A 13,527-nucleotide genomic window follows, 5' to 3' on the forward strand; every position below is an offset into this window, starting at 1 on the left:
CCAGAAAGAAATGGTACCCATCAAATATGTTACAGAGCTTTTCTGTAATATTTATTGTACATTTTTGAACAATCAAAATGTCAAGCCCCACCAAAAAAATTAAAACCCACCAAAACATGTAACGTTTTGAAGAGAGATCACTGTTTAAATAAATGATGTATGATTTTAAAAAAAATTTGCTTGAACATACCTTGAATGTAAGTTATCAGTGTTACATTTATTAAATGTTACATTTACGTTTGCATGCTCTGTGGAAAAGACAATTGATTTCTGAATTATGGCAGTCTATATTCTTGATAAAGAGTATTGTGTATCATTACTAACGTTCACTATTGTAACACATTTTTTTGGTATAATAACTTTTCAAATAACTTTCAATATTTCAATAGTCCGCTTTAGACATTTTACTAACTATACGTCACTTTTCAACAGTATGTGAACTAACAATCAGAGTATTAAACTGTCTGCTCACACTATTTTTTGATGCTCCCCCAAAAGATATTTTACTGACTGTATGTAACTTGCAAGTTCAAGTCAACTTATTCTACTAATCCTAACCCTAAACTAACAGTCTACAAATTCTCTGAGTGTGAGTTGACATGTAGTTGCAAAGTTACTCATAGATAGTTAGTAGAATGTCTAAAGTGGACATTCGAAATTGGGCTATTAACGTAACTTTGCTTTTTGTTTCACAGTTCCTCCAAAGATTGTGAACCTTTCAAAGGATCTTGTGGTGAACGAAGGCTCCAACGTCACTCTGATGTGCCTGGCTAACGGAAAACCAGAACCTGCCATCGTCTGGAGAATAATATCACCTGCAGGTACGATGCATATCATGAAAATATTTAACATAATCTCTGAAAAGTAAGCAAATCTCTAGTCAATAGTTTTTGCCTTCAAAATGAAACCACAATCCTCAATATTGGCCCAGTACTGCTGATGTGTTTTCCCATTACCAGAACAGTGCACTTTTTTCCTTGATGATTTAGCAAAATACCGCATCCCACTGACATATTAAGCATGAGTTAGATAATATATCAGGTGTCTTTATTCCAAGCTGTATTCGTTTGTGTGTGTGTGTGTGTGTGTGTGTTTGTGTATCCACGGTACAAGCTGAGTGGTCCATTTTGCTTATCTTCAGGCCACATGAACAAATCAGCTCCATTTGGGCCTGTCTACAGCTCTGTTCTGCTGTGCACCATTTCACTTAATCAGGGAAAAAACTGCATTTTAATGCGCTATGATTCATGGGGTGCAATTGGACTGCCGTACCTGCTCATGCACGCCGCACACCCCCCCTTTTCTTCCTTTGTGTTGTTACATGGATCAGGTAATTGAAATGTTAATGTGACACAGAAGTGACTGCTCCTTTTTCTTTTCTTTTTTTTGAGATAAGTGAAAGAGTTTGAGATAGGATTCCATTATGATACCGTACAGGTATCTGCTAAGAGCTTCAGCTGCTTTTAGGGATAAAAGATCAGCTGTCAGAATGGATGCAGTCAAGTCAGGGCCTTGTTGGACCACAGGATCGACCTATTTACTCCTCACATCATTTAGCAGGTGGACGCTATGTTTATATACTTCCATTGTCTCCAGATTTCGATCTGGGATAGTTCACTCGAAAATGTATACTCTGACATTGGTTACTCACTCTTATGTCTTTCCAAACTGATGTGACTTTCTTTTTTCTGAAGATATTTTTAGAAATGTATACAATTATCCTTGTATATACCACTATTGTTTTGGACCCCACTGACTTTCATTGTATGGCCAAAACCCAATGAACCATTCTTCAAAACATCCTCTTTTGTGTTCCACTGATGAAAGTAAGCAATGTTGGTTTAGAACCAGAACAATAGGGGGGAATAAATGGGAGCCATACACCAGAATGGAGTTTCTGTAGACCGTATGCAAATTTACTAAAACAATTCCCAATAGCTTGGCCAAAATTGTTTTAATTAAATATTAGGCAGACAAACATTTGAAACATGCACTGATGAATTGTTCACAATAAGACCAAAAAGATGCATTAAGGAAGTAAATAGGGTTATTTTGGATTTTATGGTGATTCAAAAACTTGCAGACGTGGCTCAAATTAGTCTCTGAAATAGTGGGGCTTGTTGGCATTGCTAACATTACACCACTTATAAACACCATGCTTTTGTGCCATTAGATCAATTTAACACTTTGTTGGCTCTCAGATCTGATTTGCTTTTGTAAAAGCATGCCATGTAATCTCCAAAGAGCTGGCAACCAGGAATCTTGATGGGGCCGGAATCAGTGGGAAGCTATCCAAACGATGTGTGAAACTTAATTAAGACACAGACCCCCCTGCGATAAGATCTTAATATCTCGATAGCACCAGGATTTGTTTCTTGTCAGAGATTTGTTTCTTTGAAAAATTTGTATTAGACAGACGAGAGCCTGTTGATTTGAAGCACACCTGCTCCCTCGAGCATTCACCGTACTACAGTCATTTAGATTTACCGCAGCGTTTCCACATTGTTTCAATAAAGGGCTGAAATAAGTCTGCCAGTCACACTTAGTTCTGTAAGTACACATCTCCGACCTTTAAATGGCACTTCGCTCTAAGCCGCACGGCTCTTTCGCCGGACTCTGTATAAACCCGAGAGATTTTGTGATCCCGTGCCGTATCTTCAGTCTCGCATCACTCGCTTGTACGTTTTTTTTTTCTAGATTACGATCATACCGTGTCCTTTTCTTATCTAGATCTCAATCTAAAGAGGGCAGCTAGGCCCGCTATCATCCATTCTCATTAAAGAAACATGCAACAATGTTATTTGTGCTTTAATGACTTTCTAGAGTTCACCTTCATGTGTAGAACTCTGTAGTGAACACTAACAGTGAAATAGCATGCGATTGTCATAGAGAAGGTTGATAGATCATTAAGCATGTTGTTTAGATGGAATTTGTGGAAAAAATGCATGTACATAAAATGCACTGAAATGTGATTTGTGCTATACTTTCATGCATTATCAGATTAGCCAAAATATTCTCACTAGGGTCAGGGGATGTGAATAACTTTGTGATCGGCAGACGTTCCAATTGTATGGAAATTTGCAGAGTTCTGCAGGCACAAATTCTAAGATTCAGTGCTGGTCTGGCTATTAGCAATTTGAATTATTGATAAAGCCCAACGTCTTAAACAACCAAGAACTGAAACTTAGTATATGACCAGTTGTTTTTGGTGAAATCATGAATATTAGAGTGAGCTCTATTATTTTGCTTGAAGAGTATGTTCTTTTCCCAGAAACTTTGAGCAAACTTTACCCTTCACAGTATCAGTTTATTTATGTTGCAGCTCTAGAGATCTAGAAGATTTTTTTACTCTTATTAATTTTCTTTAGTTTTCTTTGGTTTTTTATTTTTGTATTTGCAAACTGTAAATGCTTATTTGTTTTTATGTTGCAATGATAATTTTCATTTATTTAAACCCATTAAATAAGATAAATTTAAAATAGTAAGACTTGAATTAAGTTTTATTTTTCTTACCACATTGTGTGTTCTTGTTTTAAGCATATATTTAAAGGTTTTATGCTTAACAATTTGCCAATGAGGTATGAAAAATAAACTTAATTTAAAATGTATTCTCTGAAAATGAGTTATAAATGCATCTTACTTTAAAGATAAATGTATGTATTTTTACTAAAAAATAAATAAATAACACTGGTTAACCCTAGAATGCATAAAGGGGGTCAAATTGATCCGGCATTAATTACTTTTTTAAAAATGTATCAATAAAAACATTGAATTGTTTGATATTCCATTAGTTCATCAAAATACTTGTTTCTGACCCTCATCAATGGCATTTTCATATTTCATATTTGGGGGGAAAAGGTTATCACTACCCTAAGAATGTATAAAGGTGGTAAAATTAACCAGTACATTATTAATTTCCTATGGATTTTTGACTCAACACAGTATTTTTGGATAAAAAATTTTTAACAATAAAACTGAATTAACATTTACAGGGACGCAAACTTTTTTGTATTTTTTGATAAATGCTGAAATGTACAATATGGTCATTTTGACAGCATCTAAAATATGAACATTATTACATATTTACATCTATAGAAGTGTAAGATATTTACAAATCATTAATAACAAATATGGTGGTGCAATTACAAATATACATGTTTGATATATTAAAATGTGTGTGTATCATCAGTTATTTTAATTATTTAGTTATTAGCACACATATTATTTAAAGAAAGTATTAATTCCAAAACGAGTCATTTTGATCCCCTTTATATTTATTTTTTGGTCAGTGCATTCTAGGGTTAAGAAAATATTTTAGTTGCATTGCACTAATTGCCTTTCTTGAACTATTTACTAGTCGGCATTTGTGGAGGATGTGTATAACTGCGTGTTCTGCCTTCCACATGCAAAGAAACGGATCGTTTATGCTTAAAAGATATTATAAATAGAAAATATGAATGTTATTATCCCCTGATACTGTTTAATAGACATATTACACACTTGAGTTAATTTGCAGGGCTGTGCGTGGTCTCTCTTTCATGTGATCAGAGCAAAACCCTGTGGTGGGAAGGGTTGTTTACTTATTTTTTTTATCTTCAAAAAGGGATATTCATCCCATATTTCTCTTTCTGTGTAAAATCCAATTCAGACCAAGCAGCGTTTAAGTTGCATTGTGGGTATGGGAAGAGTAAACATGTTGTTGTGCTGCTGCATTGTTTTACCTTTGGGTGAGGAACAGGGTCAATAATGTCGCTAATTTATCATTGCTACTGTTTAATCGACTTGAATAAACATTGTTTTTAATGAGCGTCTGTGTCCCAGGAGCTAACACTCCTATTACATCAGCGTGAATTAGGGTTTTGGCTCAGTGAAGAGCACATTGTGTGGAGCACATTGCTTGAGGTTTTTATTGAGCTGTGATTGCATTAATCCTGTTTATAACCATCTATGTAATGAGGCTGCTGTGTGTTTGGGTTCGGCAGCTCATTTCAGGAACCAAATGATCCTCTGAGCGCTAGCCCTAACTGCTAATACAGTTCTACTCTGCCGATCTCGCTCTCTATTTTTCTTTTGCCCTCCCCTCCTCGGATATATGCTGACTCCAGTTATTTTCCAGAGTTTTTTGGGGGGATGACAGAAACACAGAGTGAAATGAATGCATTTGGAGTGGGGTTATAGATTGATATTACTCTGGTCGGGTCTGGTTTATGGTGTTTCTCTCTCCTGAGCAATGGCCTCAGGGGTTTAGAAAGATGTGGATCTGTGAACTACTTTGTGGAACCGCAAACTACCCCATGCTAATGCACTCTGCTGTGTGTTTATCTTTTCATTCTTACTCAAGCTTGTATTGTCTCTCTCTCCAATCAAATACAACACGCTGTTCCATCTCGTCTCCATTCAAGAGCCGAATTTACCAAAACACCCATTTTTGCACATGCATTTAAGCTGAAAAGAATAACAACGACCTAATTAAGATATTTCAGCACATTTAGGAGGTGATTAAACTGGATTGTGGGCGTTGTTTGTATGCCACATACAAATGTACCGCAAACACATTTGCACTCGCTCGCACAAACAAAAGCATATTTCAGCATTAGTAACAGATGTGGCTTTCACTTTGCATTTTTAAGTCAAACAAAGAATCAAGGACTAGATGATATTTGATGGCTGGAATCAAAGCAAGCCTGTCTAACTGCATTATCTTTGCTGACAAGAATCACAGCTGAATAAAGCCAATAAATATCCGCAGGGCATATGTGTGACTCACTCTATCCATGTTTGTTTTTTCAAGTAGATAAGGTTTTGTGCTAGTCAAGTCTGTATTTTTTTTTTGTGTGTGTCAGTTAATAGACCTTTTGTTTCCTAAATTATTTAGCAGCTAAATCTTCTATAACTGAGAATGTGCATGTCACTCACCTGGAAAACGATATGGATACAAATTGTCATAGCAAGGTGTATCGTCACGTGCACCAAAAGTGGGTAACGGGATATCATCTGACCTCTGATTTAAGCAAATCTGTTGTTTGGTTCACATTTAGAAGACAAGCTAAGGAAATCAGATGGTGCGGTAATGGCGTTCCTGCCCTGCTGTCTGGAGGGATCAGACAGAGAACCTGTCCCTCGTAAGATGACACATTCAGCTGTGCCTGGATTGATTCAGCACCTTGCCCAACTCTGCTTTCCTTCTCTCTGGGGTTTTGTGTGTGTGTGTGTGCAACAGCTCTGCAGTATTGGTGGCTTGCTCTCTACTTTGCTGCAGTACTTTACACTCATACTGGGCTGAGCTACTTCAGCTAGAGGTCTAGGACATTCCAATAGTTGTAAACTGTGATTTTAAGACAGTGTTGTGTAGATTAGAGATTAGATTTACCTGGGCTGTTTACACCTGGCCACTTCATGCGTTTTCTGTGATCGGATAGCTATCCGATCGTGAAAAGGCCAGGTGTAAATGCCCTCCGAAACGCATTCGAGACGGATTTGAATCCGATCGCTCAAACCACATCAGGAGGAGGTCTGGGCCGTGTAAATGCAAATGCATGTGGTTGTTGAAACCACATATGTAAATTTTACTCCTCCCAAAAATGCGAAAAAATAAACGTGAGAGCGTGCAGGCTGTATGTCATGTTATAGTCAGATATGACGACGCTACTGCAACACGCATTACCGCAGATGAGCAGCTGAGTGTCTATTCTTCAAGCCAACGTGCAAACTATCGCAAATCAAAGTGAAAGTAAGTCGTAGACGCTTAACACACAATCATCTTCATTAAAAGTAAAGAAAGGAAATGATCTTACCAGGGCTGTTGCCGCTCTCTCTTATTGCTCTCTTTGATTTTGAAATTAGCTGATGATCAATAAAATGCAGCTCATATCTGTTGCTTTCGGTGACGTGCACTCCATTAAATCTGCATATAGCACGGGAATTGATGATCGGATTTATATCCGTTTTGCAAAAACACATTTATGTGACCAGGTGTAAATGGAATCGTTTTGATAAATCAGATAGCTATCCGATCCGAGAAACGCATGAAGTGAAGTGAAATGAAACATTACCAGGCACAGGTCACTTTGTTTTTACTTGCAATTTCACGACGGTGTTATCTCGAACAATTGATACAACTATAACAAATTGTCATGGAAAAAACTCTGCTAAGCAGCCTAGACATTTGGCATTGTTGATAGAATATCTGTCTGCTCAAATGTATTAAAGGGATAGTTCGCCAAGAAATGAACATTGTCATAATTTACTCACCATCATGTTGTTCAACGCAAAATAAGATGAACGTGTTTGTTGAACACCAAAAAATAAATTTGTGGGTGGGAGTCAAGTATTGGTTTTGGATCCTTTGACTTGCATTATAGAGGGTATGCATTGACGTCACTTCTCCTCCAGAACAGGCCCCCTCAGCTGGACTGAGTGGCAAAAGAGCTTGCTGCATGACTGGATTTAATATTGCAAACTGCGAAAACTAAAAACAAACGATTATATCAGTTTAAACTAACATTTAGACTTGATAGTGTTCCTTACAACTTACCAAAGATCCAGGGTTGCATGGATATTGACATGCAGCCAGAAATTCAGTTTCCTAACATTTATAAGTGCCTGATTTCAACACCGGGGAAATGCATACTAAAGTAAATATGCCTGTGAACTCTTTATAAAAATACAATATAGGGAAGTCTAAATCCGGGTGATCACTTATATCAATGTTATATATATATATATATATATATATATATACACACACACATATATATATATATATACACATATATATATATACACACATATATATATATATATATCGTCATATCGGCCAGCCTTAAACATTTTATAGTTTTTGTCAGTTTAAAAAAAAAAGTCCAATTATGCAGAATAAAATATATAATATTTAATTGATGAGTTGTCAATACAATATATAGTGTGTGATTTTACCCCAAAATTCAACACATTTACACAAAATGATAACTGCAAATTGGAGTCCAGTTGTTTCTGTGAATTGCAGTGATCCATTAGCTTCTCTTTTCTAGCTGTGTAAAATATACCTCCGATTTCTTGTCAAATCTATTTGTACAGTCAATCTCAAAGCTTTTTCCCGTTATAGTGTTTTGTGTGTTTTTCACGGCATTCACGCAGAAAACCAATGTTGCCACTCAGTCTTTTTGCCACTCAGTGGGCATAACAACACACGCTCGAACCTACTTCGAGTGCATATCTAAGTGCACTCTAAGTGCATATAAGAGAGGCATATCTACTACTAGTGCATATCCTTTATATTGACAAAAAATTATGAACTATACCTTTAAGTAGGCTACATATTGTTTAATAACTCAAAATCGAATTCTGTCTTTGGATATCTGCTTTAATTTGCTACTAAGTACTATGTAGCGATTGCACAAGTGATACAGGTGACTGCTCTACTAAATGCTCAAGAAAGCATCCTGATTCTTTTATTCCCTTTATTTGTAATTCTGCTAGAGTGTGCCTGTTGTATTTTTCACCCCACTCTCTTTAGTGTATGTGGAGAGTGCAGGGTTCATCTGAAGCTATAAAGATTACCAACTCTGTCGTCTATCGTATTCTTTTTACTGTTATTTTTGTCATCTGGGCACTCCTAAAACACTCTGGTCGACGTTACAAACTGGTGATTCATTTTTGTGCAGTATTCTTCAGTGAGTAAGCTATCTGAGGATGTGACTGTGGAGGCCAGTCTGTTTAACTTCTGTGTTTAACTATTAATAGAGTTGTTTGGTGCTTGTTCGATTTTTGATGACACCCAGGACGATCGTTGTACCACATCAGCTCAAGAGGCATTTGATTTCATTTTTAACTACTGATAATATCGAGCCCGTTCTCATCCTTTGGCGTCATATAGGTGACGCCATATGACATTTCGTTGAAATACTACACACATGGCACCCTTTAGCGTGAATATAACACGCAGAACCCAAGGCGTCATACACGTTACTGGCATCCTTTAGCGTCAATATGAGACGCAGACCCTACCCCAGACCTAAACCTACCCATAACAGTGCGTGTTATATTCACGCTAAAGGGTGCCATGTGCGTAGTATTTCAACGAAATGTCATATGGCGTCACCTATATGACGCCAAAGGATGAGAATGTGTTGTAATATCGCACATCAAACCCTGGGCATACTATTGACTGAGGCTTATAATGCCATTAGAGGCCATGAATATACAAAAGCGGTTGCATTATATAAGAAATGCATAATGAATGTGCTTCAGGAGTGTATTGATGAAGAAAAAAGCCTGAGATGTCAGTCTTCAAGTACTTCGCGTTGATACAATCCTCCATGGCAGCCGTGAAACCCAGAGCCCCTGATGGAAATAAACGGTCCCATTTTGTCAATCTTCCCTTTGATGGAAGACAGTCCACAATGCACCTGATGCCAAAGCACCACATTTACTTTCTGCTGGACCGGGTATCAAAGTCGATGGTTTGCTTTCCCAGTCCTTTGCAGCTGGGAAACATCAAAATGAGCATCTTGAATGAAGATTAAACTATACCTGTGCTCATTTGTGGCTTGTTCCATTTAAAAGTTTGGGTTTAATTGGCTCATTTTGAAGTAGTTGAGTGTTTGAATTTAAAATCAAATACTTTTAAACAATAAAACAATACAATTATACAAGACCCTTTTTGAGCAGACTCCAAGCTGCTCTTCAGTGCAACGAGGTGTGTACCGTGTTGAACGGTAATGAGCTTCTTTCTCCAGAGCGCTCGGTTGACACTCCTCATCAGGTTAAAGGAAGTGCCTCTTTCTTTCTCGTTAACAGCCTCTCCCAGGTGTAAGACATTGTCTTTCAGAACATACTTAAGTGAATGCGGTGTGTTATTTTGCTGTCAGAAACTACATTGGGGACGATATTTATTTATTTAAGCCAACCACATATTACTGTTTGACGTTGAGAACTGCATCGCAAGGATCCCTTTCCACTAGCGTTTTTTTCCCCAGTCTGGATTTCATGAACATGAAAAGGTGGCGTGTGTTTTTAGCAGTTTGACTCCAGTGTGTATGTGAACACTTCAAAGCAGCTGCACAGAGACAGAGATTCGTATTTGAATCGAATTTCATATCTCTGGTGTCTTCTCTCCCACAACAGGACACAAATGACTATAAATACATCAGAGCATCAGTATTTCAGGGAAGATGAGGTTTGAATTTGCATAGAAGGGCATCAACATGCTCTACAGTGTGGCATATTGTACCCAAGAAAAGTATGGATGTGACAATACTTAAAAAATGAGAAATATTCCAGCTCTTCAGTGAAAATGAGACGCATGCAATGTGATGTGACTTTGCCAAGTAACACTTTGTTGTTCCAGTATTAACACTCCAACCACAGTCATTAGTTTTTGTTGTAGTTGTCTTTTAAGAAAACATGAGTAAAGCTGGACAACCCTTCTCTTTTTTTTTTGAGAGCTTTAATAAGATTATACCACAGATCATACAGGGATGCAAACTTGTCACCTTTCGGCGAAATTCGCCGTTTTGAATCCAATATAGGTAATTATTGTGATTCGTCTAGATCCGATGAGTTTTTGAAAAAAAAAATAGCCTACCATTTTGCCAACGAATACAACTTTAGTTGAGGTCTACTATACTATACTGTCATAACCACAGCGTAATTAAACAGTTTACTTTTACACTTTTACTGGTTTTTGCAGTTTGCTTGTTTCATAATATCACAGGGTTTGAGATGAACATACAGCGGCAAATGTGGGTAAAATGTGGAGGGTAACGATGTCAAATCACAAGGAAATTTGGCGGGTAATATTTCACAAGTTATATTGACTCAATTTGCTGGATAAATGATTTAATATGCGCAGATTTAGCGAACATACTGAACTCTCATGAGTCAATGTGAATAATAATTATAGTCGAATTGCGCAGCACTTGCGCATTTCTGGCTTACTTCGACACAACGTCCCTAAGCAACAAATAAAGGTGCGCTGGTGTGTTTGCTTTGAAGGGAATAGCGCAGACCCAAGAAACATAATAATGTGGGGTAATCCCAGTGTAAAAAAAAGAACCACCTAGCAACGAAGAAGCACATCTGCTAATTTTTCTATCCTGTCTATTTGTCCTTTTTATGAGACGACAGGTTTGTTTGGTTCAGGTGGTGTTTGATTTTCTTTGAATTTATTTGTCCACCTAAATTGTATTTTTAGTGCATAGAAGGATGCCTGTCAATAAATAACTTTATATATAAACTGTGACTTTGATATGGCTAGTAAAAGTTCTGAATTGCCGGTACACATACAAAAAAATGACATGAAAACATTGGTTTTAACATTACTTCAACTCATCAAAATAAATTAGAAATAAGTTAGGCCATTTTTAAGCTTTTAAATTATACAAGATTCAATTATTCTTTTTAAGTCAGTTTAATGTAATGTAAGTTGTGATCCATTTTTCATGACCCACACAGCCAAGTTGATTGTACTTAAAAATGTAAGGCAGCAGTGTGACTGAAAAGTCTAGTAGCCAAATTGGCTTGTAAGTAAAAGTTCTTCCAAACCCTGGTGGCAATGTTTGTGATTTACTTTAACTACAGTATGTGAATTGAATGTGTAATGGTTCCATTTCAGAATGAGAGAATAAGGGGAAATAAGCTAAATCTCTCTCTCTCTCTCTCTCTCTCTCTCTCTCTCTCTCTCTCTCTCTCTCTCTCTCTCTCTCTCTCTCTCTCTCTCTCTCTCTCTCTCTCTCTCTCTCTCTCTCTCTCTCTCTCTCTCTCTCTCTCTTTTTCACCCATGATGAGTTTGCATCCCTGATCATAACATCATATTTGAAATTTTTCTTGTTTAGATGACAGCCTAAGCTCAGACAATGAGGTTCTGGAGATTCCCTTCATCAGCAGATATAGAGCAGGAGTGTACGAATGCACCGCAGCGAACGACATTGCAGTGGACACACAGACTGTTGAGCTCACAGTCAATTGTAAGTGTCTCATGAATTTATATCAACATATTCTACACGTATGCAACATACATGCAGCATACAACATATGCCCAAAAGACTTAATGAATTGATTGATTTGTTGATTTATTTAATCCTATAAATAAACAGAAACTTTTAGGATTTTATTAAATAAATATAAAATGATAATATAGTTTGTAATGAAATGTCTTGAAATGCAAACTAAAAACATCTTGCGTGGGCGATATACCGGTAGACACGATTTATTAAATAACACGAGTTATTTTTGCCACCTTATTGGGCCTGAATGGTTATACCTACTTATGCGTTGTTGACTGTCTTTGCGAGTATCCTTGTAATCATATTAATTTATGAATTAAGTGAACATAAAAAAGTAGAGAAAGAAAATATATCAGTATATTGGATCCTTGCGTTCAGTCTTAAAGTGACAGCAGCCTAATAAACCTGCTGCCATCTGTCATTATGTTAATCCAACAACAAAAGATAGAAAATCTCTCACTGCTTTTGACTGAATTACTTGTGTAACTTTAATAAGAAAAGGATGTATTTTTTTATTCACACAGTGAACTCTATGCAGATCATAACTTGTTCTACGACTTCTGAATGTACTTTATTTATTTAAGTAATTGCCTTGTCAGTAAATAATCTTGTTAATCTCAAGTTCACTAACTTTCTTGTGGTTTTGTGTGTCTAGTCCCTCCCAGTATTTCAGATGGCAGAGATGTTGGCGTGACCCTGGGTCAGAGAGGTGTCCTGCTTTGTGAGGCAGATGCTGTACCCGAGGCAGATTTTGAGTGGTACAGAGATGACAGGAGGTATGGCATATCACTTCAGGATATTCTGCTTCATCTGTTCCTTTCTTTAGGATAAACCCGTAACCTACAAGTTTATGGAATCATGGTTACAATAACAAAACTGAATTTCGATCCCACTAAATGTCTTGACCTACACATTGCACTTATATTTAAAAAAAATACCTGCATGTAATTACATCTGAAATTAATTTCTGTAGTCACATCTATAATTATATAAACAATATATATACAATTATTATAATGTTAACCCTTTCCTTACACCTTTTCAATACAATAAGTACATTGTACCCAAAAGTTGTTTGATGTAAGTACATAGTAGTTAAAGACACCTAATATAGATTGGGCCCCCGTTTTTTTACTACAGCTGATATGTACAGTAACAGCTAGTTACTAGAGTTTATTGTATTTCCTGTACACTATGTCTGTCAGATTTATAATATTGATAGTGACACTAAGAGGTGAAGGACAAATGTATTTCAGTAGCTGTACATGTCTGACTAGATGTGCTGTCATAAATTCACTGTTTTCAACGGGAAAATACTTCACATTTGAGTGCCTTTGGCTGGATGTGTCTCAGTTGGTTCTCTCAAACTGTCTTTGATGTCAAGTGAAGAATAAGTTGTCACAATGTTGTATCATAATTAAATGTGCATAAGAGAGAGTGTGCATGTCCCTCTGCATGCCGCTGCCAGTAATTCAATCCTGCAGTTCTGCCTCCTTTGAATGTATCCAGGCCCGACGCAATC

General features: G+C 36.9%; 1 protein-coding gene across 8 annotated transcripts in view; it reads left to right on the top strand.

Annotated features, from left to right (window-relative positions):
- ntm (neurotrimin) overlaps nt 1–13,527 on the top strand; it is a 379,368-nt gene that overhangs the window by 356,748 nt on the left and 9,093 nt on the right. For all 8 annotated transcript variants that reach the window (XM_056240255.1, XM_056240253.1, XM_056240254.1 and 5 more), the window contains 3 exons: nt 696–821; nt 11,835–11,966; nt 12,661–12,781. In XM_056240255.1, the coding sequence (XP_056096230.1) occupies nt 696–821; nt 11,835–11,966; nt 12,661–12,781 (379 nt within the window). The remainder of the gene's footprint in view (nt 1–695; nt 822–11,834; nt 11,967–12,660; nt 12,782–13,527) is intronic.

The sequence above is a fragment of the Rhinichthys klamathensis genome, unplaced genomic scaffold, assembly GCF_029890125.1.
Source record: "Rhinichthys klamathensis goyatoka isolate OS25496 unplaced genomic scaffold, OSU_Roscu_1.1 h1tg000585l_1, whole genome shotgun sequence".
NCBI lineage: Eukaryota > Metazoa > Chordata > Actinopteri > Cypriniformes > Leuciscidae > Rhinichthys > Rhinichthys klamathensis.